At 49.0% G+C, this 26,353-nt stretch overlaps 1 protein-coding gene across 5 annotated transcripts in view; it reads left to right on the top strand.

Annotated features, from left to right (window-relative positions):
- Nucleotides 1-26,353, top strand: part of DOCK3 (dedicator of cytokinesis 3) — a 404,100-nt gene that overhangs the window by 370,579 nt on the left and 7,168 nt on the right. For 4 of the 5 annotated variants that reach the window (XM_082638633.1, XM_082638632.1, XM_082638630.1 and 1 more), the window contains 13 exons: nt 5,535-5,621; nt 6,981-7,085; nt 11,302-11,443; nt 12,453-12,619; nt 12,772-12,858; nt 13,342-13,521; nt 14,143-14,226; nt 14,357-14,473; nt 16,176-16,297; nt 17,541-17,679; nt 18,194-18,341; nt 23,656-23,774; nt 24,961-25,048. In XM_082638633.1, the coding sequence (XP_082494759.1) occupies nt 5,535-5,621; nt 6,981-7,085; nt 11,302-11,443; nt 12,453-12,619; nt 12,772-12,858; nt 13,342-13,521; nt 14,143-14,226; nt 14,357-14,473; nt 16,176-16,297; nt 17,541-17,679; nt 18,194-18,341; nt 23,656-23,774; nt 24,961-25,048 (1,585 nt within the window). The remainder of the gene's footprint in view (nt 1-5,534; nt 5,622-6,980; nt 7,086-11,301; nt 11,444-12,452; nt 12,620-12,771; nt 12,859-13,341; nt 13,522-14,142; nt 14,227-14,356; nt 14,474-16,175; nt 16,298-17,540; nt 17,680-18,193; nt 18,342-23,655; nt 23,775-24,960; nt 25,049-26,353) is intronic. The other variant, XM_082638631.1, reaches the window with a different exon arrangement.

Raw genomic sequence — 26,353 nt, 5'->3', positions numbered from 1 at the left:
CCTACCCATATGCCCAGCGAGCCCTCCCAGCTCTGAGGGAATGGCATAAGCATGGTGTGAGTGTGCTTGAGTGTTGTTAGTATATTAGCTTATTTTTCTTTCCATGGGCATAGAGTACAGAGTAGAGTTATGCTTATCTGATTGAGCCCAGCAGTGGGACACGTGAGCATTAATGGTCCCCTTTTCACCCCACACTACAGTAGTGTTAAGAAAGCAGGTTTAGGAGCCTGTGCTCCGCAATGGGAGAGGCCACAGCAGCGAGAGGCCCGCATACCGCAAAAAAAAAAAAACAACCCAAAAAGAAAGCAGGTTTAAAGGTTAGTATGAACAAGGGAAGATAATGCAAAACCTGCCTGAGTATTGTGGGTAAGCAGGAAGGGGAGAAGGACTGAGAGGCTCTGTAGGCTACCTTGTCAGGGATCTCCCACTCCTAGCAGCCCTGCCTTTGGTGTGAATTGCTGGGGGAGCAGCTTCTGTGCTGAGAACAGACCACTCAGTGAGCCCTTTCATGAGCTCATCCTCAAAGGGGTATTTATCACAATCATTCTCTTGGGCTCATACAGAAGGTCCAACTTGTCTGTTTCTGTACCTTCATACCTGACGGAACCAGTGGATAGGGCTAACCAGTTCTCTTGAAAGCATTCAGGGTTTTTTTTCTAATGGCTCCAGAAAAGCAAAACCTGGCTGATGCGAGAAAAGTCCTCCTGGGCTTCCCTGGTGGCGCACTGGTTAAGAATCTGCCTGCCAATGCAGGAGACACGGGTTTGAGCCCTGGTCCGGGAAGATCCCACATGCCACAGAGCAACTAAGCCCGTGCGCCACAACTACTGAAGCCCACGTGCCCTAGAGCCCGTGCTCTGCAACAAGAGAAGCCACTGCAATGAGAAGCCCGCGCACCACATCGAAGAGTAGACCCTGCTCTCCGCAACTAGAGAAAAGCCAGTGCACAGCAATGAAGACCCAGCGCAGCCAAAAATAAAATAAATAAATAAATTTTTTTAAAAAAGAAGGAAGAGGAGGCATGAAGATGGGAGCTGGTCCTTCATCTCAGGGAAGAGGGAGCAGACAGAGAGGGAAGCTGGGAGGAGGCCTCTGACCCCTAAGGCATACAGACCATCAGGACTGAACCAACCCTCCATGTGGGGGTGGGCTTGGGCTCTACTGCTGAGGGCTGCTATTGTTCACACTCCTTTGAAGGAATGAGTCTGTTGCTTCTAAAATGTTGTGTGTAGACAGAAGTACAAAGACTGACAGTCTGGAGTCCCAGGCTTTTGCCTTCCTTTCCAGTTTGAGTAGAGTGAGCCAAGTCAGTGCAACTTTTGTGCCATCCCTGGCAGTGGGGGCAACAGGGATGTGTAAACACACATCTGCCCAAGCTGGTAGAAGTGATTGGATTTCAGACACTGGTTAGTAGTTGTGTAGTTGGCTTTGCCTCCTGCCAGAAGGAAGGAAACCAAGAGAGAAGATGTAGATGGGATGCACTGTATCTGCAGGGCGTTCCCTCCCTGTGTTCCGAGGTAGCTCTCAAAACCCCCAGCATTCCAGCACAACCATCAAGCCTGACAGAGTGTCCTGGCTCACCCTTGGGGGTTGGGGGGCAGGCTTGGAGCAGCAGGGCTACAAATTACAAATTAGGGCAGAGATGCCAGCGAAGCAGATAAGCATTGATCCTAATAGGAGAATAGAACTGCTTTACTGAGAGCTACTGTCAGCAGACAAAGCGCCTTTAGCCTCACATGGGTTCCTCATCACCTAAATGAGCAGTTCCCCATGGGGCACTCCTTACAGGCTGGCTAGCAGTCTGCACACAGCTCAGCTGCTTAGCCAGCCCCCTTGGAGCTTCCTGCCAGGCAGATCCTCCTGTGGGCCCTTCACTGAAACCTGCCCAAGCAGCACTTGGAGCCAGAGAGAAGACGGACATGTGCCCCCTTAAAAGCTGTGATGTGGGGGTACAAGAGGCTTTCTAGCTTACTGAGGCAGAGGCACTGTATCGGAGCAGGGAGTCAGGGTCTATTTAAAATTCTCTTTGGTTTGTTTCAACATTTTTAACTGGTCCTGCAGTTCAATCCATATGGTGTTAATTTCTTCAAAGGATAAGGAACACAGTCCTGGGCTTCCCTGGTGGCGCAGTGGTTGAGAATCTGCCTGCCAATGCAGAGGACACGGGTTTGAGCCCTGGTCCAGGAAGATCCCACATGGCGCGGAGCAACTAAGCCCGTGCGCCACAACTGCTGAGCCTGCGCTCTGCAGCCCGCAAGTCACAACTGCTGAGGCCTGCGCGCCTAGAGCCCGTGCTCCGCAACGAGAAGCCACTGCAATGAGAAACCTGCGCACCACAGTGAAGAATAGCCCCCGCTCACAGCAACTAGAGAAAAAGCCCGTGCACAGCAACGAAGACGCAACACAGCCAAACATAAATTAATTAATTAATTAATTTAATTAAAAAAAAAAACACAATCCTGAATAAAGCAGTATTGTCCTTCTCCCTGATGCTATTTCAAATCTATTTTCTAATATAGTCCTTATTAAACATTCATCCTGAAATATTGATGGGTGAAATTATAGTATGATATCTGATATTTGCTTCCAAAACTATGGGAAGGAGTAAGTGGATGAGATATTTAATGATATAAGACTGGCCATGAGTTGGTCATTGTTGAGGTTGGGTGATGAGTACCTAGGGGTTCATACTTCCATGTTTGTATATGTTTAAAATTTTCCTATAAAAATTTTTTTTTAATTAGTACTTAGAAGTTGGGGAGAAGAGCCTGGCTAAAATGTCAAGTAAACCTTTGATTCCCAATCTCACCAAGAGAGAAAGCACTGTATTAAAAAGAGGAGGAAATGGACAATATTGCCCCTTAGTGAAGGCCACTGTTAGATGAGCCTGTCACCATAATAGGAGCCACACCACAGAAACAGCCTGAGACGTGATTAGCCAAGGATTATCTGAAGCCTGCTCTAAGATTTGAATATTTCTGTAAAGGAAATTATCAGACCTACTACCAAGCCCTTGCGTAGCTACTTCCTACTTAGCTTCCAGACTTGTTTCTAAGCTTAAATGATCTTAATTTAAAAGTCATTGTTTCCTTCATTAACTCATTAAATAAATCATTATTGAGTACCTGCTCATGGCTGGCACTGTTCTAGGCTCTGAGGATAAAGAATATAAACAGGATCCCTGCCCTCATGCAGCTTATCATCTAATTGAGACTAATACAACATAAAAGTAAACACTTTTTTTTTTTTTTTGCGGTATGTGGGCCTCTCACTGTTGTGGCCTCTCCCGCTGTAGAGCACAGGCTCCGGACACACAGGCTCAGCGGCCATGGCTCATGGGCCTAGCCACTCCGCAGCATGCGGGATCTTCCTGGACCGGGGCACGAACCCATGTCCCCTGCATCGGCAGGCGGACTCTCAACCACTGCACCACCAGGGAAGCCCAAAAGTAAACACTTTTTAGCCCAGAAATAAACCCACACACCTATGGTCAGTTAATCTTCAGGCAAGAATATACAGTGGAGAAAAGACAGTTTCTTCAGCAATTGGTTCTGGGAAAGCTCGACGGCCGCATGTAAATCAGTGAAGTTAGAAAACTCCCTCACACCATACACAAAAATAAACTCAAAATGGCTTAAATGTTTAAATTTAAAACATGACAGCTTAAAGCTCCTAGAAGAGAATATAGGCAAAACAATCTCTGACATAAATTGTAGCAATATTTTCTTAGATCAGTCTCCCAAGGCAAAAGAAATAAAAGCAAAAATAAATGGGACCTAATCGAACATACAAGCTTTTGCACAGCAAAGGAAACCATAAACAAAATGAAAAGACAACCTACGGACTGGGAGAAAGTATTTCAAATGATGCAACTGACAAGGGCTTAATTTCCAAAATATACAAACAGCTCATATAGCTCAGTATCAGAAACAAACAACCCAATCAAAAAATGGGCAGAGGGACTTCCCTGACGGTCCAGTGGGTAAGACTCCATGCACCTAATGCAGGGGGCCCAGGTTCGATCCCTGGTCGGGGAACTAGATCCCGCATGCATGCCGCAACTGAAGATCCCATGTGCTGCAAATAAGACCTGGCACAGCCAAAATTAATTAATTAAATGTTAAAGAAAAGAAAAAACATCAAAACAAAACAAAAAATGTGGTTGCACCATTTAAAAAAAAAAGGGCAGAAAACCAAAGTAGACATTTCTCCAAAAGAGACATAAAGATGGCCAACAGGCACATGAGAAGATGCTCAGCGTCACTAATTACTAAAGAAATGCAAATCAAAACTACAGTGAGATATCATCTCACACTAGTCAGAATGGCCAGCATCAAAAAGTCTACAAATAATAAATGCTGGACAGGGTGTGGAGAAAGGGAACCTCCTACACTGTTGGGGGCAATGTAAATTGGTGCAGCCACTATGGAGAGCAGTATGGAGGTTCCTTAACTAAAAATAGAGTTAGTTTTAGTTACATGATTCAGCAATCCCACTCCTGGGCATATATCCAGAAAAGACAAAAACTCTAATTCAAAAAGATACACGCACCTAATGTTCATACCAGCACTGTTTACAACAGCCAAGGCATGGAAGCAACCTGTGTTCGTCAACATATGAATGGATAAAGAAGATGGGGGGAGGGTGTGTGTATGTGTGTGTATGTATGTATATTATATGTATAATGTAATACTAGTCATTAAAAAGAATGAAATACTGCCATTTGCAGCAACATGGATGGACCTAGAGATTATCATACTAAGTGAAGTAAGTCAGAGAAGACAAATATTATATATCACATGTGGAATCTAAAAAAATTATACAAATGAACTTATTTAAAAAACAGAAACGACTCACAGACATAGAAAACAAACTTATTGCTACCAAAGGGGAAAGGGTGGAGGAGGGATAAAGTAGGAGTTTGGGATTAACAGATACACAGTACTATATATAAAATAGATAAACAACAAGGACGTACTGTATAGCACAGGGAACTATATTCAATATCTTATAATATCTTGTAATAACTACCTTCAATATCTAGTAATATTGGAATCTGAAAAGAATATATGTATGCGTGTGTATATGTGTGTGTGTGTGTGTGTGTGTGTGTGTGTGTGTGTGTATATATATATATAGTCTTATTTATATAACTGGATCACTTTTGTGTACCTGAAACTAACACAATATTGTAAATCAACCGTACTTCAATTTGAAAAAGTAAATACTTGTTTTATACAAGATAACTTCAGAGTAATGAAAGAGAGAATGGTTGGGGTAGTGCCTGTCCTTGACAAGGTAGTTAGGGAAAGGCCTCTTGGAAGTGGAAACATTTGAGTAGAAACCTGAAAACTATGCCTCAAGCCAGAAAACCAGTGCTATGTGTTCTCCACAAATTGGTTTTGAGCATATGTTCTTTGTGACATATGAGTTGCAGGAGGCCTTTGGTTGTGCCCTCTGATATGTTTGATGTGGGCTTGGGCCATTGTGAGGCTGCCTGAGGTACTGAAGCCTTTTTCCTATTTCTGATGCAGAGTTGGGAGTTTGGGATCCCACTGTGCAGGGAGCTGGCGTGTCAGTATGAGAGCCTCTACGATTATCAGAGCCTCAGCTGGATCCGGGTGAGCTTTGCCCCTTCCCCCACCCCAACCCTGAGTGGAGGTGCTAGCACTTTTCTGGCATCAACTTCTAAGGGAGTGTTTACTGTGGACCCAGCCCTTGGTTTAGTGCTGCGGACGGTACAGGAGAAGCAAAAGCCAAGGTTCCTGCTCTCAAGATGCTTGCATTATGGCTGGGGAACCAAAACAAACACATGGCGAATGATTATATGATCCAGACCCCAAGGGCCACTGGTGCTCAAGGAAGGGAGAAGCAGCATACACAGGATAGGACGGGGGTTTCAAGGAGGAGGTGGCAGCTCGACTTCATGAAGAAGCTTTTCCTGAAATGATTTTGTTCAGGTATGCTTCATCTGAAAACATTGTAAGATCTTTCACTGTCTTGGCTTATGGTCAATTCTAAGCACCCAAGTAAAGGAAGTTCTTCTTCCCTTCTTTGACGAAAAATATTCAAAATTAAGTGAAATGGACTTTGAAGGTCTCCCAAATTTTTCCTAGTTGCCGGTGCTGGGTATTAAATCATAACAGGTCATTGGCAAAGAGAAGTCAGGAATCTCAGTTCATCCTCCTCCTGCACCCTTGTCAGCATGGCTAGCTCTTCTGTGTTCCCTGATCCTGATCAGGATTTGGGCCTATATAATAGATGTGGTTCTCTAGCAATAGCTTTTTGACTGGTCTTTGAAGGCCACTGCCCCCTGGCAGGCTGGCTTGATTGAGTGCATTAGGGCTGTCTTCCCAGTCAGATTTCAGTGAGTTTTTCTGAACCTGAAGCCAGGCCAGCCAAGACTAAAAAACTTATCAACCTTGGTAATACCAGACATCATGGATATTAGTTCAACTTTTAAAGTTTAAAATCTCCTAAATTGGGACCAGTACCAGTGATGCTGGTAACTAAGCCTTCCTCATTCTGTTAGCGTCGAGTCAGATGATAAATGAACAAGAGCAATGCAGATGGACTGATGGAAAATGGTGCCACCTATAAGCAACACTAGCTTATACTCAATTGGTGTAGTGAGTATCAGTCAAAACCAGGAATTCCTGAGCAAAAAAAGGAAGTCCATGTTAAATGTGTACCCCTGAAAGTACAGGAAGCCTGAGTCTCTGTGGGGCTGAGTCCACTCATTGGGAAGGACACTCCAAGCAGCCTCTCAGGGCTGCTTCACTGTCAGGTGACAATGGAGAGCGAAGACTTCCTCTCCATCAGGCAGTTCCCCAGGGAGAGGTTGATCAGGGCTAGGGGCTCACTTTTCATCTAGACTGAGTCACCATGTTCTCTTTCCAAAAGACAGTGTCTACTTAGGCCTGGGAGAACTTGCTTTGGACACCACTAGCAGTCAAGCCAATTGCCTTTCTCGTTCACAGAAAATGGAGGCCAGCTACTATGACAACATCATGGAGCAGCAACGCCTGGAGCCTGAGTTCTTTCGGGTCGGCTTCTATGGCAGGAAGTTTCCTTTTTTCCTTCGGGTGAGTCCATTCAGGTATTCGCAAGAACTTCTATCATATTTTACACGTAAGTTATTTACAACCTGTTTTTTTTTTAACCTTTTTCCTATTCTACTGAATACTTCTTTTTGAAGGACTGGCCAGCCAACAAAAAGCATTTGGCTTAATTTGACTGGACTGGCTACCAACTTTAGACTCTGTTTCTCTCTGCAGTACTGTTTTGTAGCTACCTGGAATGTATGAGGGTGGTTTTCTTACCAAATCAACCAAGTTCCTGCAGGAAATGACCAGGGTGTGAGAATGTCCCATAGGTAATTTTAGAAACCTTTCAACTTCTGTTTCCAGTGCCTGGAATCCTCCAGTGTGACTATTCTCAGCCAGACAGGACATCAGTACAGCCCTGACCTCAACAGTAGGCAGTACAGCCAGGGTGGAGAATTATTGATTTGAGAGATTTCAGAGGATAGTCCCCTTGCTCCTGGGGTTTGTCGGAGCTGCCAAACATTGGATTTGGCTGTGGAGAGCCTTTCCTAGGCAGCCAGTTCTCTGGCCCATGATGATTATAGCCATTTTCCTCCACCATTGCTGGAAAGGCTGAGCTGGTATATAAACAGAGTGGAAGGAATGACTGAGCATAGACATACTGACACCAGTTAAACAGTTGCGATTTTTTTTGTCTTTAATCAGCACAACCCAGAGGCTCCAGGAGAAGTCAGCCTGGGCTTGTAGGCTGTAGCCCACACGGATTTGCTGTTCTCAAATGACCTAAACGAAGCTGTGCTGATGAAAGAGTCCTAGGGCTGCAGTTGAGACCTAAGAGTAGCTCCGATTGTCCCCAGTTCCAGTATCATACTAAGGTTCAGTGTCCAGGAAGCAGCTGGGAAAATTCATAGGATTCCCTTGATGTGTTTGGGATCCTATCTTACTGGAGAAATTGCTTTAGCCAGTGAGCAATAATAAGCTTGGTATCTCATCAAAGGTCAACTGAGCTTAATGACTCCTTACAAAAAGCCAGTCTGCTAAGCAACAAAGTCCAGGCTGACTACATTTCAGATGTAAGGCAGGTCAACATGCACATTTCTTGGGCAGTCATCATTATAGGCTAAAAAGAAAATGATTTCTACGGGAACTAGCAATAGTGATAGAGACAGCAAGCACACTCTGCCTGGTCATGATCCCCAGAAGGCTCTAAGTCTATTGCACAGGAGTGTTTATAGTAGCAGGATGTGAATGAGTAGAGGATCTCCTCAGGAGACTGGACCTCCTTCATTCTCTAGGGACCATCCAGTCCAGGCATATCAGAAGTGGCATGTTTGTTGCCCCCATCAGCATAGATCATACAACAGCAGTGGGGGTAGAGGTCAACAGAAGAGAAAGAAGGAGAAAAAAAAAGAAGAGAAAGAAGGAATAGTACAAGAATTAGAAACCAAAAGCATCTGTAGAAAGCCCTTTGATAAGCTAATGATTCTAGCCCTGTAAGTTATTTCTTTCGCATTTTATCTTTGCAAATTATGCTTGTCATTTTACTCTCCTTGTTTAGTCCCACAATCTGTATGTCATCAACCAGATTTTACTCCAAAACATCATTATTTTGAGTATTACAAAATCAGGCCCTGATGTTCCCCATTTCTGTCTTTGTCAAGCAGGATGTCTCCCTCACGGTTCCACCTGGCTCCCACCCCTCATGCTCATGTCACAGGGAACATCAGTGTCTCAGGGCTCTCAGAGCTTTCTGACAAGTAGGACCTGGCATAGTACCTGCATCTGAGCCATTCATACAGTGTTCTCAAGTGACAATCTAAATGTTCAAATGTGGTTTCAAGGGTGCCAGTAATGGAGGAAAAATAACAAGAGGTGTTAGGAAATATCATCCATCAGTCCATCCTCATTTCCACACTAGGAGCTATGTTTCATGCATACACATCTGCCTGGCCTGGCTACATGCTGCCTTCCCTTTCCTCAGCTGCTCAGTTCATCTGTGGCAAATAAGTCCAGTGGAGGTAGCCGTTTGCCTTGTAAATGGCAAGGGCAAAATGGAAAGCAGTGGCAGCCAGATCTGTCTCATGTAGGGATGCTGGGGCTCTCGCCTGAGCAGACTTGAAAGCAGCAACCAGCCTCAAGGTCAATGCTCTGTGCCTTCCTCCTGCTGGGTCTTCCCCAGAACACTAGGCTACTCTTTCACCTTCCCACATAGGCCATCTATTACTCTAGCTCTGTCAGCTTGAGTTCTCTGGACCATCTGCCTGTCTTGCTTCACAAATGTGATTATCTACTAATCTGCATGGAGACAGGAAAACATCCAGCCCTCCCTCCTTGGGGGAATTTCTGTTTCTCTTCATTTGACTCATGAACAGACACTGGAGAGGATTGTACGTTTGTGAGTGGATATGAAAAGGCCAGTTCTAAACAGTTACCTTCTTTGTCAATTCTCCTTATCAAGCAAGGGACTTAGAAATGTCTCTGTCCTCTGTCTGTTCCACTGGAGAGGCCAGCCTGCTCCTCCTGACCTTGACTTCCCTTCTAGTGTTGCCCTTCCATTCTGATCCATCTGGACATGTGGCCGAGCCTTAGCTGAGTTCTCCCATAGTAAGAGAAGAAGTGAAAAGTGGGCAAAAATCCTATTCCAAAAAGGCTGAGGTCATCCACAGCCTGGCCTGTGATTATCCCTGTACTGGGAAGCATAGGGCTGGCCCTGTGGAACCTCTCTCTCCCGCTTCCTCTGAAGACATGCCAAGAGGGGCTGTCAGTGCCTGACACCATTTGTCAAAGTGAATCTAGTGAGGCAGCTAGGCAGGCAGACAGATGTCACCAGAGGGCTTCAGAGGAGCCCTTCAGAGGAGCCTCCTCCAGCCACTCACTCTTGACCAGCTGTGAGGTAGGCAGAGCAGCAGGGTGCCTTGTCATGCCTTCTGTACACAAAGAGAAAAACTGAGACCTAACCTGTACCAAATATGATGTAACGTGAGGTTTTAAGAAATGTGTAATTGGGACTTCCCTGGTGGCACAGTAGTTAAGAATCCACCTGCCAACGCAGGGGACACAGGTTCGATCCCTGGTCCGGGACGATCCCACATGTCGCGGAGCAGCTAAGCCCGTGCACCACAACTACTGAGCCTGCACTCTAGAGCCCGCGAGCCACAACTACTGAGCCTACATGCCAAAACTACTGAAGCCTGCACGCCTAGAGCCCATGCTCCACAACAAGAGAAGCCACTGCGATGAGAAGCCCGTGCACCGCAACGAAGAGTAGCCCCCGCTCGCTGCAACTAGAGAAAGCCCACGTGCAACAACGAAGACCCAACGCAGCCAAAACTAAATAAATTTATTTTTTAAAAAAAAGAAAGAACTGTGTAGCTGGAATGATGTTCTGCTGACACAGTTGCAAAGGAATTGCTGCCAGAGAGGTTGATAAATGCCCACTGGACACTGGGCAACGTTTAGACTGTTTCTCCCGGCTAACAAAAGTGACCCTGGGCTTCCCTGGTGGCGCAGTGGTTGAGAGTCTGCCTGCCGATGCAGGGGACACGGGTTCGTGCCCCGGTCTGGGAAGATCCCACATGCCGCGGAGCGGCTGGGCCCGTGAGCCATGGCCGCTGAGCCTACGCATCCGGAGCCTGTGCTCCGCAACGGGAGAGGCCACGACAGTGAGAGGCCCGCGTACCGCAAAAAAAAAAAAAAAAGTGATCCTACAAAAGCACACACCTGATCACCCCCTTTTCTAAATAATTTGGTGGCACCCATAGTGATATTCCTTGGCACACACCTGCAGGCATGTTCAGTCACCCTCCCACCAGTTCTCCACAAGCACCTTCTTTCTAGCTGTGCCTTTTCCTGTCTTGGCTTGTGGCCCTCGTTGTCACCGTACCCACATAGATTGCCCCCCACTCTTCTCTACTATGCTAACCCAGGTGGACCTTCCAAGGACTCTTTTCAGGCATGGCTGTTTCCAAAATCTCACCCCACCTCCCCACTTGCATCCCTTCCTGTGTGAGGAACCCTCCCTCCCTCGAGCTTCCTGCAGCCTTTGCCGTACCTCCCACCCCGGGCTGTCACACCACAGTGCAGTTCTCCCTTCTGCTGTCCCCGACCCTTCTTGACCATCATTTCCCTTAAGACAGAGACTTAGTGCTGTGTCCATGCCTGCCACAGGGGTTCCTAGGACACGTCTGTGGGATGAGGAGGCAGGGGATGGGTGGCTGCAGGCGAGGCATTGAGCGTGTTCTCCCATTTGTGGCAGAACAAAGAATACGTGTGCCGTGGCCACGACTACGAGAGGCTGGAGGCCTTCCAGCAGAGGATGCTCAGCGAGTTCCCACAGGCTGTCGCCATGCAGCACCCCAACCACCCTGACGACACCATCCTGCAATGTGATGCCCAGTGTATCTTTTGACACTTAGTAGGGGAAGGAGGGCTGGGATCCTGGGAGGTGAGGCCCACCCAGTCAGCTGCCCCTCTGCCATGTCGTTGGCCATACAGGCCAGGTTACCTATAAGTCCTGAAGCAGAGTGTGTTCTCATTACTGACCGACACTTAGCAGGGCACTCGTGCTTCACAGAGGGGCCGTGGCATGCCCTTAGCCATGGGGGCTTGGTCATCAGCTGAGCTTCAGGGGGACCTTTATCCCTCTGGTTGGCTGCTGCCAGTACCTGAGTCCCCACCCTGCCCTATGAAGGGTCTGCCTAGGCAGCCAGCAGCAATCACTGTGGACTCTTGCCACAGGGATACTCCACTTCTGTGTCCTGCTCTAGTCCCACGTGCATCTGTTGTTACCCAGAGCCTTTGCCAGCAGGACTGAGGCACAACTCTGGGGATGGGGGAGGAGACGGGGGGTCTGAGGCACTTGCAAGTCTGAATGCAAACACTGGCCTGCCCCTCATTCCCCACACACAGCTTCCTTGAAGACCTCATGACGGTTGCCATGACTATAGCAAGCTTGTTCCAGAGAGAGGAGGGCAGGTAGACTCCCATATGTTATCTCACCACAGAGATCCCAAAGAGTACTTTGTTAAAATGTTGTTTTGCAGTAAATACAGTTTACCCTCAGTGGGCAGGCCCAGGCCCTTGCAGCTTTTTCATTTCTATGAGGTGGGCACCTGCATTCCTCTGACCCCTTTCCCTTCTTCCTTAAAGGGGCACTGGAGAACACCTAGCTGTTGACATCTCACTTTGGCTGAGTGCTCAGGAGACTGACTGCTGGAGCGGGGAGAGGGGCAGATAGGGAGATTCGGTCTGTGTTTGGGTCTGATCTGTCCCTTGAAATGCTGCTGCTGCCAGTAGGGAACAAGGGCTGTGGTGTTCTTCTCTCCTTTGCGGGGGATAACAGGGGTCAGCCACTCAGGTCCATCTCTCTTTCAGTCTTTCTGGGTTTCTCCTTCACTTCCTGCCCAGACTTGCAGATCTATGCAGTGACGCCCATTCCAGATTATGTGGACGTCCTGCAGATGGACAGGGTCCCAGATCGCGTCAAGAGCTTCTACCGCGTCAACAATGTGAGGAAGTTCCGGTACGACAGGCCTTTTCACAAAGGCCCCAAGGACAAGGAGAATGAATTCAAGGTGAACAAATCTAGGGAAGTGGGGGCAGTGCTTATAGCGAGGCAGGGGCAAGCCCCACTTTCTCAGGAGCTCATCAGTGTCTCACCCTTCGGGCAGGCAGGGCGTGGTAAAAATCACTTAATGGCCTAAACCTACCTGTGCCTTCCCTGCAGAGCCTGTGGATCGAGCGTACCACGCTGACCCTGACCCACAGCTTGCCTGGCATCTCTCGGTGGTTCGAAGTGGAGAGGAGGGAGCTGGTGAGACACATTTCAGATGGGGCTCATTTTCACAGCTGCTTCCTCAGTTCTTGCTTTGGGGGCCTTTCTCTAAGGACTGAAGAGAGAGAAAGAGTGCTTAGGCCATCTACCTGGCCTGGGCTGCCACAGGCAGTCCTGTGCTGGAGGCTTTGTGCACCTTCGTTCTCTCATTTAATATTCACAACACCTTTAGGCACCAGGTATTTTTTTTTCCTCACAATTTATGAATGCAGAAACTATTCTCTGAAGTTCAAGAAGCCAGAGACCTCTGACTTCAGAACTGGTACTCTTCCCTATTTACTGTACTTCTAAGTGCCTACAGATTAGAAGAAGAAATTAGAAAGGGCTCAGGGAGTCCCAACTCCACAGGAAGTGGAAGGGTGGGGAGTCAGAATCACAGGTCACAGATCCCTGCTGTCAGGACTGTGATGAGGGAGGGTTTGACATTGTGCCTGGGATGACACCATTGCTGTGTGCCCCCAGGTGGAGGTGAGCCCCCTGGAGAATGCCATCCAAGTGGTTGAGAATAAGAACCAGGAGCTGCGGGCCCTGATCAGCCAGTATCAGCACAAGCAGGTGCATGGCAACATCAACCTGCTCAGCATGTGCCTGAATGGCGTCATTGACGCCGCTGTCAACGGAGGCATTGCACGCTACCAAGAGGTGAGCTGGGGTCCCAGACCAAACCCTGCCTGGGAAAGCAGTTCTCAGGCGCCTCTTCTTGAGACTCCAGCCTCTGAGGGAAGCCTTCCCAACAAGACCTCTCCTGGCTGTGCCTCAGCTGACCAAGGATGGTCCTGGGATGAGGCTTTAAGCTCCCTGCCACTCCCTATTTCCATTGCACAGCTCTCTGATAGGGCCTTTTCTTCCTTTTTATTCTCTGAACTCTGACAGATGGGTAATCCATCTGATTATGGAACGATGTTAAGTGGCCTCCAAGAGGAGCCTGAGAGCCCAGCCCTTCACAAGAAGTGAGTTGTGGGCTGGCTAAGAGACTAGTCCCCTCACCCTGGCGACCAGCCCCGCCTGCCCTACCCAAGCCAGCAAGGTTCCATGAGGGGCTGAGACCAGCATTCAGGCTTAGATTACTTGGTCACCTTCGGTCCTTCTTAAGACACAAAAAAACACATCTGTGATTGCTGGAGGTTCAAGTAGGCCAAGCTAGAGGGTACGTTGGTGTGTGTACCTGCTAGGAGGCAGCCCGGCTACCTTTCAGGTGGCACCTTCAGACTCTTAGTAGTAGCCCTGGGAAGAGTCTTCCTGACTTGGCCTTTTCTTTCACAGGCCTTCTTTGATAAAGATTACATCACCAAGCACCCAGGGGATGCTGAGAAGATCACTCAGCTCAAGGAACTCATGCAAGAGCAGGTATGTCTTGCCGGGGTTGGAGGCCAGTGTCTAGGAGGGAAAGGCTAGGCACCACACGATAGCTGAATAGCTGCAGCACCCAAGGTCTGCTCCCTGGCTAACGGAGTACTGTTGTCTATCACCCTAATAGGTTCATGTTCTTGGAGTCGGGCTGGCAGTTCATGAGAAGTTTGTGCACCCAGAAATGCGCCCTCTGCATAAGAAGCTGATTGATCAGTTCCAGATGATGCGGGCCAGTCTCTACCATGTAAGCTGATCCCTGTCCTGTCCCTGCTGCAGTATAACCAGGTGTCACTTCCTCCAGACCTGTGCAGCAAGCCAAAGGAAGGGGGTGGGTGGGAAGAGGGGCTGGAGAGGCGAATGTGAAGGAAAAGCTGTTCCCACCACAGGATAGCAGGAGGCAGAGGTGGGTGCTCTATCCAGGAGAAGGACACCCAGGATCCTCTTATTCACTTCCTCCCTAAGGAGGAGTCATATTCAAGGACAGAGAATGTTTTTTTCAATGCACTGTGCTGGTGAAGAGAGGTTTTCATATGAGGAGGAAAAGTTTACAGCCCACATGCAGGGATCTCTTTGGAGATATTTTTCATCCCAGGAACCTACAGAGGTAAGGCATAGCCTGAGCCAGCCTTCTCTCCTCCCTCTCCCTCTTTCCCCTCTCTTTCCCCTTCCTCTTTAACCCCCTGCCTCCCTTCCCTCCCTCTTCCTCCATCATGTCTGATAAGCCAGGCTCACATCTGAGAAAGCCTAGGGTGGGCAGTACTTTTGTACTGGTCTCTCTTAGAAGGGTCAGGCAGGTTCTGGGCCTGGCCCAGGCCCCAGAAGATCTCCCTGACTCTGACCTGCCTCCTAGGTCTCCATGGCAGGGTTTGACCCAAGGACTGATGCACACAAGCAGAAGCAGGACCTGTATTCCAGGGCTAGTTTCCCTCCAGGGGTCTTACAGGGAATGCTGTCTGGCTGAGAGTAGGCTTCAGGTGGTTTTGAGTACAAACTTCTGGTCTCTCTGTGTGTGAACTTCCCCATCACAGCAGGTGACCCAGGCAAGCTAGAGCCTGGCCACTGGGGGAGCTCTCTAGCAAGCAGGCTGTCAGGTCACTGCAGGAAAAGGCACAAAATGCTCGCCCACATACCTCAGGGTCTCCAGGGCACACGTGGAGGTGTCCTCTCCAGCTGCAGAAGCACATTTCAGCCTTCTGCATGCTTTGGAAGAAGGGAGTGGAAAACCTCCTGCTTCTTCAGGGCAAGCTCAGAAACATCCCCAGTGCACCTAAGGCCCACAGATTGTGAAGGACTTCAGGAACCCTGGACAGTTGTGCTTTGTTTCCTCAGAGTCACAAATAGGGACACAAACCAATGTGCTGTCACCCAGGAGGATTTGGGATCAAAAGTTTCTGCCAAGATGTCTACATACTTAATTATGCAAAACTAGAACTGTACTGCTTTCCAATTACTTGCATCAGGATTTTGTGTCCTGTCTCCCCATAGACTGTGTCACAGACAACTTAACCCAGGCCACTGAGAGCTGGGCCATTTAGCAATCCAATAAAACCCAACTCCAGTTCTTATGTAAGAGGTGTCCACTGTCTGACAGATGATAATCAGCTCTTCCTCTCCTGTTTCCCAGCTCTTGTTCTACTTTTTCTATAGTGAGAAATGCCTGTTAACACACTCTTGTGAACTCAGACCAACCTCAGCCTACTCCAGATGTGCTTTTAGTGGGTTGACCTAGGCCTCACAGCCTCTGCCCCAGGCTGCGGTGTGGTTAGGAGGGTGCTTTAGTCGTGAAGGGGTCACTGCCCAAAAGAAGCCAGTAGTTCAGGTTCAGCCAACAGTATATGATTTTTTTTCTTTTACATTCCTGCCATCAGCCTGCTCTTCCCTCTCACCTCTTAATTACTTATTTATTCTTAATTATTTATTATGAAGGGGCATTCATTTCTCAACAGGAGTTTCCGGGTTTGGACAAGCTAAGTCCTGCATGTTCAGGCACCAGCACCCCACGGGGAAATGTCCTAGCATCCCATAGCCCCATGAGCCCAGAGAACATCAAGATGACCCACCGGCACAGGTATGGCTTTAGGGCTGAGGAGGGTCCCCTCCACAAAGGTAAGTCTGAATGTCAAAGATCAGAACAAGCAAGTCCAAAATAGTGCTTGTGTGTACGCACATGCCCTCTTACCCATGTGCACAGCAAACACACAGCTCCTGCTACAGGATCTACACTCTGCATCCAGTCATCCTGGGTGACAGAGGAGTATACATGGTATTGTGGGAACACGGAGGAGGGGGCATTTGGGGTAAGTCTTGAAGGGTAAGTAGAAGTTTGCTAGGCAGAAAAGAGTTGGTGTTAGGAAAGTGATAGAGCAAGATCCAGGCAAAGTCACTAACATGTGCAGACACCTCAAGATATGAGCAAGCCAGTCTGGTCAGCACTACAGGTAGAGCCAAGTGGCTGGAGTGAAGGATTCCAGGGCATGGAAGAGGGCCAGGACCAGCTCTGGATGGGCTCAGTTCATTCAGGCCTTTGGACTTGATCCCAGGGGGAATGAGGATCACCAGTTGGTTTTAAGGAAGAGGACAACATGGTGATGTGAACATCAAGGTGTCCCTGCTCTGCACTCAGGAGTCCTTGTCACCAGGGCTCCACTGGGGAGACTTCAAGTCTCCAGGGCAGGAAGCCCAGGCCAGGGGATGACCCTGGACAGGAGCCCTCACTTCGATTTGTTTTCCAATGTGAGCAGCAAGTTAGTACAGAGGGGTACTCAGCAAATGAGAAGGAATGAATGAATGGGGGGCTGCCTGGAACTGATAGAAGAGAACTGTTGGCAAGCCTGTGGCCACAGAGATGGAAGGAGGCCAACAGATGGTTCACAGCCAGCTATTTTGATAGCTTCCCCAAACTAGGAAGACACCCTGACCTAGGAGCAGATCTGATCTGGGTGTGGGCACTGGCTCAGATAGACACCCCATAGCAAGGAGGACCTGGGATCCGTGACCTGAATCAGCATATCTCTCATTCCTCCTGCGACACTGCTGATGTCATCAGACTGAGTGGCCATAAATCATTTAACTCTAGGTCGAGGCTATGCCAAGCTACCGTTGGCCCTCCCAGACTAGGGGCCCCTAGTGGGGTTCAGGACTGTTCCAGGCCTCAGATGGATATGAGCATTGGCTATGGAACCATCCAAACCAGTGATGGCTAAGGCTTAGGGATGACTGTTTTATACACACCCATGACTCTCCCCCCACCACCTAGCAAAGTGTCTCAGCTCCAGACCTGACTCCTCCCTATCTCCCACTCTTGTTCACAGCCCCATGAACTTGATGGGGACCGGCCGCCATTCATCATCCTCTCTCTCCTCACACACATCTAGCGAAGCTGGAAACGTGGTGATGTTGGGTGACAGCTCCATGGGCGAGGCTCCTGAGGACCTGTACCATCACATGCAGGTACAAGAACTGTCCAAGGAGAATGGGCCAGGGCACCATACCTAGAGGATTCACCTCTCTGCTGGCCTGAGGACTGGCATCCCTGCCTAGTTCTCTTGTTCCTGAATTCAGAACACCCAGAGCTAACAAAACTGCCTTCCTTCCACACCATCCCATGTTGCACTTTCCAGGCCTTCTTTCCCAAGAAGGAAATCTAGCTTTAGTCCTGGCTGCTCTTAGAGATCCCATGGGAAATCTCCTCTGACAGATTGCCTTTCTGCCTGGCATTCCTGATGGCTAAGTCCTGCTTCCTCCATGGGCACCATCACTAGAGTCTACCCAACAGCCCTGCTCCTTTGGGGTTAATAGGTGACCCTTAGTGCTGGCCATCAGCCTGGCCTCCATCAGGGCAAGGGTACAGTATCAGACACTGGGTCTGGGCACCTCACCTCATGGCATGAAGAAGCCAACTGTGGGCCAGTCTACAGTCCTGGCCATTCAGACCTCTATCCTGCTAATTTTTCTCCCTTTGCAGCTCGCGTATCCCAACCCCAGGTACCAGGGCTCAGTCACCAACGTCTCTGTTCTGTCCTCGTCCCAGGCAAGCCCTTCTTCCTCCAGCCTGAGTTCCACTCACTCAGCACCATCCCAGATGATTACCTCTGCCCCTTCCAGTGCCCGAGGTAAGGATGGCAGGGCGCTGCTTGCAGAAGGGAGAGGAGAGAGCCTCATGGGCCCCACTTGTCCTCCTCTCATCTGTGGCTATGTCTTTGAAAGCAGCCCTGTGACTTAGAGAATGCTCACCTGCGCTTTTAGTACCAAGGACTCGAGGGGTCCTACCACCAAATCTTTTTCTCTGGCTGGCTTCAGACCCTGCTCGGAGCAGTGGTTGCAGCTATGCTGCCACCGAGGTAGCTTAGCCATTGCATCTCCACCTCAGTAAGAGGACACACAGCCTAGGGGAGAGCTCAGTTCTTTTCCATTGAAGTGTTTGCACGAATAAAGCTCAAAGTTAAGGCAAAAGTGAGTTTTGTCTTGAGTAATCAAACATGATGAAAAAGTATGAAAATTAAATTTGAAGACTAAAATTAACCCTGGAAAATATTATTATAAACGGTAACAACAGCCAAAAAATCTTTGTTCAGTTGGGAAAGTCTTAATCAGGAGAGATGGCTCTGTAAAAAGCTATTAACTTTGCCAATTATTGCTTGATTTCTTGTTCAGTTGAATAAATATTGTTCTGAGCCAGCATCTTTTTCATATTCTGATTCTAGTTCCTGCAGTAAAATTTGATTCTCTGTCCTTTTAGATAGAAACATTCACAATGGAATGGAAATTAGCTATGGTGACTAAAATCTAGCACTTCCCAGGGTTGGCTGTGCAGAATAGTAGCAGAAGAGAGTGGTGAGCTTACCAGCTAGTCACTGGCTGTTGCTTCCAGGCTTCAGAGGGGTGGAGTCTCTTTGTTCTTCTCATTATTATGAAGATAAACAGAAATAGCACAAATGTATGACATAGAGGGTCATTGAGGGAAAAAAAAAACACCTTTTCTTTCATAGCACACAAACCTGAAAGGCCCACAGTAGCAGTGATGGAGAGAGAGATGCAGTGGCCAACTGGGAAAAGCCTCAGCAGACAGCAGAAGGGGGGTAAGGCTGCAACAGGCACAGTTACAGACTTTCACCTGAAGCATCCAGCCCAACCCCTCATTCCCCGTGGAGGAAACAGGTCCAGGGGCTTAAGGCCATCCAACCAGTTTGTGGCCAAGTTGATTTTGGAGTTTGAGTCTTTACACTTGCCAGCCCTCAGTCTGATGCCCATTCCACTTCCATGATCGCCTCCCTAACATGGACCAAGGCACTCAAAAAAGGGGAGCCAGCATTTGGAAGCAGGTATTTCTAGTGTTGAAGAAGAAAAATGATCCAACAAATGGGTGCATGTTGAAGATTTGTCAGCATGTGAGGGCTGCAAACATAGAGAAGCAACAGTGATTTGTGTTACAAAGAAGGTACATCAAAAGATGTTTTGGGGAATAAAAAGGAAGGAAACCCTGAGAAGTCAGCCATGACTTCTGTAGTGGAGGTTAGCATTTGCAGTGTCTTAAGGTAATGCTCCTGAATAGAGCTGCAGAAACAGATTTTGTAATCTAATCTGTTGTGTGGTTTTTTTCCTAACCTGAACACTCTCTAAGATATACTCAGCCATATCTAAGTCTTTAGCTGGGTATTCTTGCTGAAGTCAGATCTCTGAACCATGATTATTGATAAAAACAGAGGCAGCAAAGGATGGACATTTTAACTCACTTCCACTCTGACATTGCTCAGACACTTCCTCTAGGCAGTGCCTGGTACTCGGTGCCCTGAAGAGGACAAAGACGCCATCAGGGACCTCACAGGCTTTCTGGTACCACGTTTGTCCTTCCAGCTAACCATATACTAATCTATTCCCTCATCAAGCTTTTACGAGTGCTCAGTGAGAAGTATGCGTTGCTCTTACACCATCAGAGTTGAATAGAGAGAAGTTATGTTCTCCCTGTTTGGAAGTGATCCCTTTTTATTTCAAATGGCTTGGTTATCAATTGCTGCATAATAAACCACCCACCAAAACTTAGTGTCTTAAAACCACAATTTATTATCATCTTGCATGATTCTGTGGGTTAACAGGGCTCACTGAGCAATTCTCAGTTGCAGTCTCTCATGAGCTTGCAGTCAGATGTCACCGGGGGCTGGAATCATCTCAAGACTCAACTAGGCTGGACATCCAAGATGGCTCGCTCACGTGGCTGGCAGGTGATAGTACCTGTCAGCCGGGAGCTCAGCTGGGGCTGTCAACCGGAGTCCCTACGTATGACCTCTCTCTGTAGCTTGAGCTTCTCACAGCATGCAACCAATTTTCCCCAGAGCAAGCATTCCAAGACACCCAGGCAAAAGCTGCAAGACTTCTTATTACCCAGCCTTGGAAGTCCCAGAACATCCCTTTTGCCACATTCTGTTGGTTAATCAAGTCACTAAGGCCAACCCAAATACCAGGGTGTGGAATAAGACTGCACCTCATGATGTGAGCCGTGGCATGTGTGTTTTGGGAGGGAAGGCATTGATGGTCGCCATCTCTGGAGGTAAGCTATCATGATGGTCAAACTCTAGAATATCATATAGTGAAAGGCTGATAGGAGCTCCCTCCCTTTCTGGAGTAGATATGAAGTATAAAAGTGAACAGAATAGTTAAACAGAACTGGGCCCAAAGCGGGGAATCGTGATAAGAGCAGAGGCTATTAAGAAAGAGCAGGAAGTCACTTCTAGGCTACAACATCCATGCAATCCATGTGTAGGCCCATCTGGAGAAAACCATGGGCCCAACATGTGTCAGGCCCACATGTGAGAGAAGATACAGACTGACCTGGTGTCATAGAGGAAGACTGATATTTTTAGATAAACGTGGGAGGTGAAGTAGTAGATGCACTGGCGTCACGGAAGAAACAGAATGGCCCACTCTGGGGTTTATGTCTGATGTTACGGATGAGGGGAAGGCTTTCATGGAGAGTGTTCTGGAGAGTCCTTTGCATTGGAGTCACTTTCCCCACTCCCAGGAGTGGTCATGTCACCAATAGCCTTCCTTGCCGTGACCATTGACACTCTGCTGTGGTTCTTGTTGCTTTGGAAACTTCAAGTTGAATGGCCTGCAAGGCAGTCTAAACTCTTGTACGTCAGCAGCGCCCCCTGGTGATTAAAAGGCTGAGTGGGGCTAGGAAACATGGAGATTTTGATTGATTCTCCTTGAATTACTCAGTCATGCTGGGACTTAGCACCCCTGGGGTTTACCAAACTACACCTGAAGTAGTTCAAAAGTCCTGTGACACAAAAGCCCTTGTGGTGTTTAAATGTTTTCATGAAAAGTAGCCATCACTCTCTCCTACCATGGTATTGGCTGCCCAGGGAAGACAACAGTAGGCAGGAAGTAAGATGATAGTTAGAAAATCCAGTGGTAGCACAGAGCACTCTTTAGTTTTCGCACCAGAGGGGCCTCCGTAACATGGATACAAATCCTCAGCATAGCCCCTGGGGCCTGCAGGCTGCTGTCCCTCCATCCTAGCCCTGCAACATGTATCAGAATATTGAGTGCGCAGATCTGGGGTTGGCCTGGTGAGCCAGACTGTGAGCTCTGTGAGGTGAGGGACCATGGCCAAGCTGAGCAAGGCGGTACACCTTGTTCCAACCACATGCCTGGTGCAGGATGGGTATTAGATATGAGTTTGATGTAACTGAGTTGGTATAAAGGGGCTGTGTCTCTGTGTACGCCAAGTTGGGGGTACCCCTGTCCAGAGATGTGGCCAGCAGGACCCAGGGAGCATTCAGAGTTTCTTGCTGGAAAGGCACTATAGAAACCAGTGGGATTAGGAGCCCTTTTCCTTTTTTCTTTACACAGCCGTCTTTTTGAGGTTGCCTCAGAGCATAAGTTCTAAAAGAAAATATTGATGTAAGTGGAAAAAATCACCAAATAGTAGCAATTCAGGCCTAGTTTTTTAAAAAAGCATACTTTACTTATTCCCTTATCAATGAAGGATATTTTTAAAACTAGGTCTTAGAGCCAGCCCTGGGGTTCTATAAACAGTATCACTCAGACCAGCTGTGGAAAAAGTTTACTTAAATAATAATTGCCTTACTTGTTTTTAATATACTGACTTCTTCCACATATTTAAGCCTCATCTCCTTGGACTAAAATGAGTACAAGAGGCATATCTCAAGAACGCCTGGCTGCAGAAGACCTTTTTTAGTTGTACCCTGACAGTGCCTGGACGGCACACTCACAGGAAGGTCCAGAGACCCTGGTTTTCAGGGACACACAGCCTCCTGAGCTGCAGGTTCACCTCTCAGATGGAGCCTCACTAAGAAAACACCACAGAGAGGGGTTTCAACCACTTGAACCAGCCGGAGGCTGCCGAGCTGCCAGTGGGCAAGTAAGGGGCACTGGGGTCCAGGTGACCCTCCCATGAAGGGTCCAGAAGACCCCACTAGTTGGACATGGACATGCTGGCGTTTGGCACGATGAGTGATGGACATTTGGAGGGCCTTCTAATTATATCTTCCCAAGGGAAGCCCGCAAGTTTACTCTCACTACTTCTGTGGAAGGTCCCCTTGAGAACCATTGGTTGACAGGTTCCTGGGCCCATAGCTGTGGCCTGCATCAATGGGGACTAAGCCACACCACATCTGGTCTCCATAACAGCCCCTCAGGCCAGAGGAGGTCTCACAAGAGAAGGGTATGAACCAAGTCAACTCAAGAGCCTGGGTGAAAGACCCACAAGTCCCAGACTAGCTCCATGACTCCCGAATTCAATGAAGGGCAAGTCTTAGAAACCCTGGAGAGCCCCCTGTGTGCAGGGCCCTGGGCCCCCAGCCAGTCTGGCTGGGTCTGCAGTAGGATGGCCAGGAAGGCAGAGGCCAGGCACTGGAGGCTTGGAATCTGGGAAAAGGTGGTAGGGAGCCAGCTGGGAACAGGGCCAGTGGTGTCTGGAGAAGGTAAGTGTGTAGAAACAGTGTGTCAAGTAAGAACTGTGCTGCTGTGTTATCTGAGTGTGTCTGTTTCTGTGTGATGGCTCCATTGCAAGCTGGCCTGGGCCCGTGCCTGGGCCCCCTGAGAGAGCTCAGCATCCAGGCCACACCCATCTCCCAAGAGTGCTGGATGCAGAGGGCCCCTAGGACCCCAGCTCCAGTCCCCAGCTCTCCTCATGATCTGCCTCTGAGCATGGTGAGGGCGCTGTCAGGGAGTCTGCATTGCCCCAGGCTGTAGTATGTGTGCCTTGGCTGGGATGCCGGGTGCAGCCCCCACCGCCATCTAACCACCAGGCTCTGCTTCATTCCTCCTGTGCTTGCTGAGTTCATCCTCACCCCAACTGCAAGGGGACACCCACCCTGGTTCCTTGGCCCCAAGGATGCCTGCCCTCTGGGCCCTCCATCTGTGGCTTGTCATCTGTGCGTGATTGTTCTCACTTGGTTACAGGCTCTCCCTCTCTGCCAGATAAGTACCGCCATGCCCGGGAAATGATGTTGCTGCTGCCCACACACCGGGATCGCCCCAGCAGTGCCATGTATCCAGCAGCCATCCTGGAGAACGGACAGGTAATGGAGCCAGCCTACTGACTGCCCTTTGCTGCAAGTGTGTTGGCCTGGGCTTCCCTCGTTGCACTTGCTAGGCTTTCTGCACTGTCCTTCGTCCCTCCCTCATTCTGCCATAAGACCCTCAGAAGGCTGCTGGGCTCCTAGATGGGAACTGCAGTGAATGTGAGAACCAGCAGTCCAGATGGAGTACAGCTGTGGGTAGAGTGGTGGCAGGGTTGGAACCACCATTGTTTGTGTGGCTCTCTATCCTTCTGGCCAGCCTCCTGGACTCCTCATCTATAAACAGTCTGGCAGAGAAAACTGGTTCTTTTCTGTCCCAAGAAGGCAGTGGTGGACGTGGGTCTAGAAAATGGCCTTCTTCCCTGTGTGTGTGAAGGACATCCTCACTGGGGCAAACTCTGCCTCTTTCATCCATCCATCCATCCATCCACCCACCTGAAGCCCCTCTCTACCCGCTGGGACTACTCTCCACACCATTTGCACAGCTCTCCAAATATCCTATATGGGGCCCTTGAACAAGAAGCTGCAGGGATTAGCTCCTTACCCTCCTGTCCAGTCTGCCCTGTCCTTCTGTCAGGGTCCATGAAAGTCACCTCCAAACAACTGTTACCTAGTCCCAGAGTGCCAGGACTTTCCCAGCAGTACCTCCCTGTGCCTGGTCAGCCCTCCCAGGTGGAAGGAGCAGGTCTGCCTGGCAGCTGCCCATCAGAACAGTAGGTCCTGTCTGTGACTTTGGGCTTGAGTGCCTCCCTTTCCCTACCTTCAGTGCTCACATGGGCCTGTGCATGTGGGGCATCTCCAGGAGACTAAACCTGTCAGTGCTCAGGGGTGAAAGGGGTCCCTAAATCCTTTCTACCAGTGGGTCTCCTTGGCAGAACAGAAGGATACAGTTAGATACCCTCGGGTGTCTGTGTCCTTTTTCTTGGCCATGTACAGGACAACCTGGAGCCCAGGGAGACACTGGAGGGTGGACCCTCAAACACGGCACATGGCAGGACTTAGAGCCAGAGAGCGTGGATAGTTTTCCCGCTGGCCTGATGTTCTCAACACATCTCAAGCATGAGCTGTACCACTGCTTTGATTTTTCCATCTGATCCTGGAATATCCTGGCTCCTGTGGCCCACAACACTGCCCCCAAGGTGTAACTGGTTGTTTTCACTCTTTGATGTTTTTCTCCTTCCCTCAGCTGCCAAACTTCCAGCGGGCCCTGTTCCAGCAAGTGGTTGGAGCCTGCAAACCCTGCAGTGATCCCAATCTGTCTGTGGCTGAAAAAGGTATAATTCCCTTTCCCAGGTGGCCTCCTCCCATGTTTATCCCCCTCCTGAGCGTCTGACTCTTGTCCCTGAGCACCAGCTGGCCAAGGCTGAGCCACAGTCTAATGCCCAGGCCAGTCTATCTGTCCAGAGTCCTGACCAGTTCCTGTGTTCACTATTTAACCCACGTCTGGCTTGATGCTAAGGTTTGGATCCTGTTTGTTTGTATCTCTCCCTCCCCAGGGCCCACCCTCTTGAGAAGCCCCAGCTGCCACCTGCCGAGCCCACCTTTATGAAAACTTGGGCTGCCATATGTAAACGGTGGGCAGCCACTCCCCGGGGCTCCTCCCAACCAGCCCCAGAATTTAGCAGGCCCTGTGGCCCCTTTGGTCCCTCTCAACTTGGGCCCACGGGGACCTCTCCCTTTTGCTCAGAACAGGCCTGTGGCTAAGCATGCCCCCAAGAATAATGGGAAGGACAGGCCATGGCAAAGTGAGTTTCCCAGAGACAGTCCTGTCCAAGGGACTTCAGTTCCTCCTATAGCCGCTCTGGCCTGCAGCTGCTGTGAGTCCATTTTTTACACATTGCAAGTCCAACAACTATACCATGAGACTAGGCAATAGTTAGATCAGAGGCTGTTTATAGATAGTGGAGTTTTACCCTATGTTCTGCTCCAGCAAGCTGAAGGAAGAACCAGACTTCGACCCATATGACCCAGCCCAAACATGGAGACCTGAGTTCATTTAACATAGAACAGTACCTGTGTGGGGACTATGCTAAGCCTACCTGCCACACAGAACCGGCCCCATGTCAGCCCGCTCCCTGTAGGTTCCCCTCCCCTTTCCTCCATCTGTTGGACTTTAGGGCACACTTAGTCCCCAGCAATACAACCTGCTGTCCCATCAGAACATGTCCCTCCAAAGCTGTTGTCATGTCATCATTGCACCTCTTCACCAAGTACTGTCTGCTGTTCCCACCGTCATTGTTCCTCCCCTGCTCATCATGGAGGATATGCCTCTCTGTCCTCTTTAAGGAGACCACGCACGGGGTCCATGACCTCAGTGCCTGGTAGGCATCGGCACCGGGTACTCAACCACAAAGGGCATGGAAATTCTGGCTGAAGATGCCTTCCTAGCCTCAAGGTTGCACATCCCCAAAACATGCGGCTTACCTGGACCCCTGCACCTGTGCCCCAAAACAGAATGCCCTTCTGGCCTTGAGGGCCAGAATCCACAGTGGCTTCTCTTTACCTGAGTTGTGGAGCAATCTCAGATCTAGCCAAGAGCACAGATGGGCTCAGAGCTCAAGTGGGTGCTGGTGGCCAGA

The sequence above is a fragment of the Mesoplodon mirus genome, assembly GCF_964341445.2.
Source record: "Mesoplodon mirus genome assembly, chromosome: 12".
Taxonomy (NCBI): domain Eukaryota; kingdom Metazoa; phylum Chordata; class Mammalia; order Artiodactyla; family Ziphiidae; genus Mesoplodon; species Mesoplodon mirus.
The sequence above is the reverse complement of the archived record's forward strand: the minus strand, read 5'-3'. Positions and strand labels throughout refer to the sequence as shown.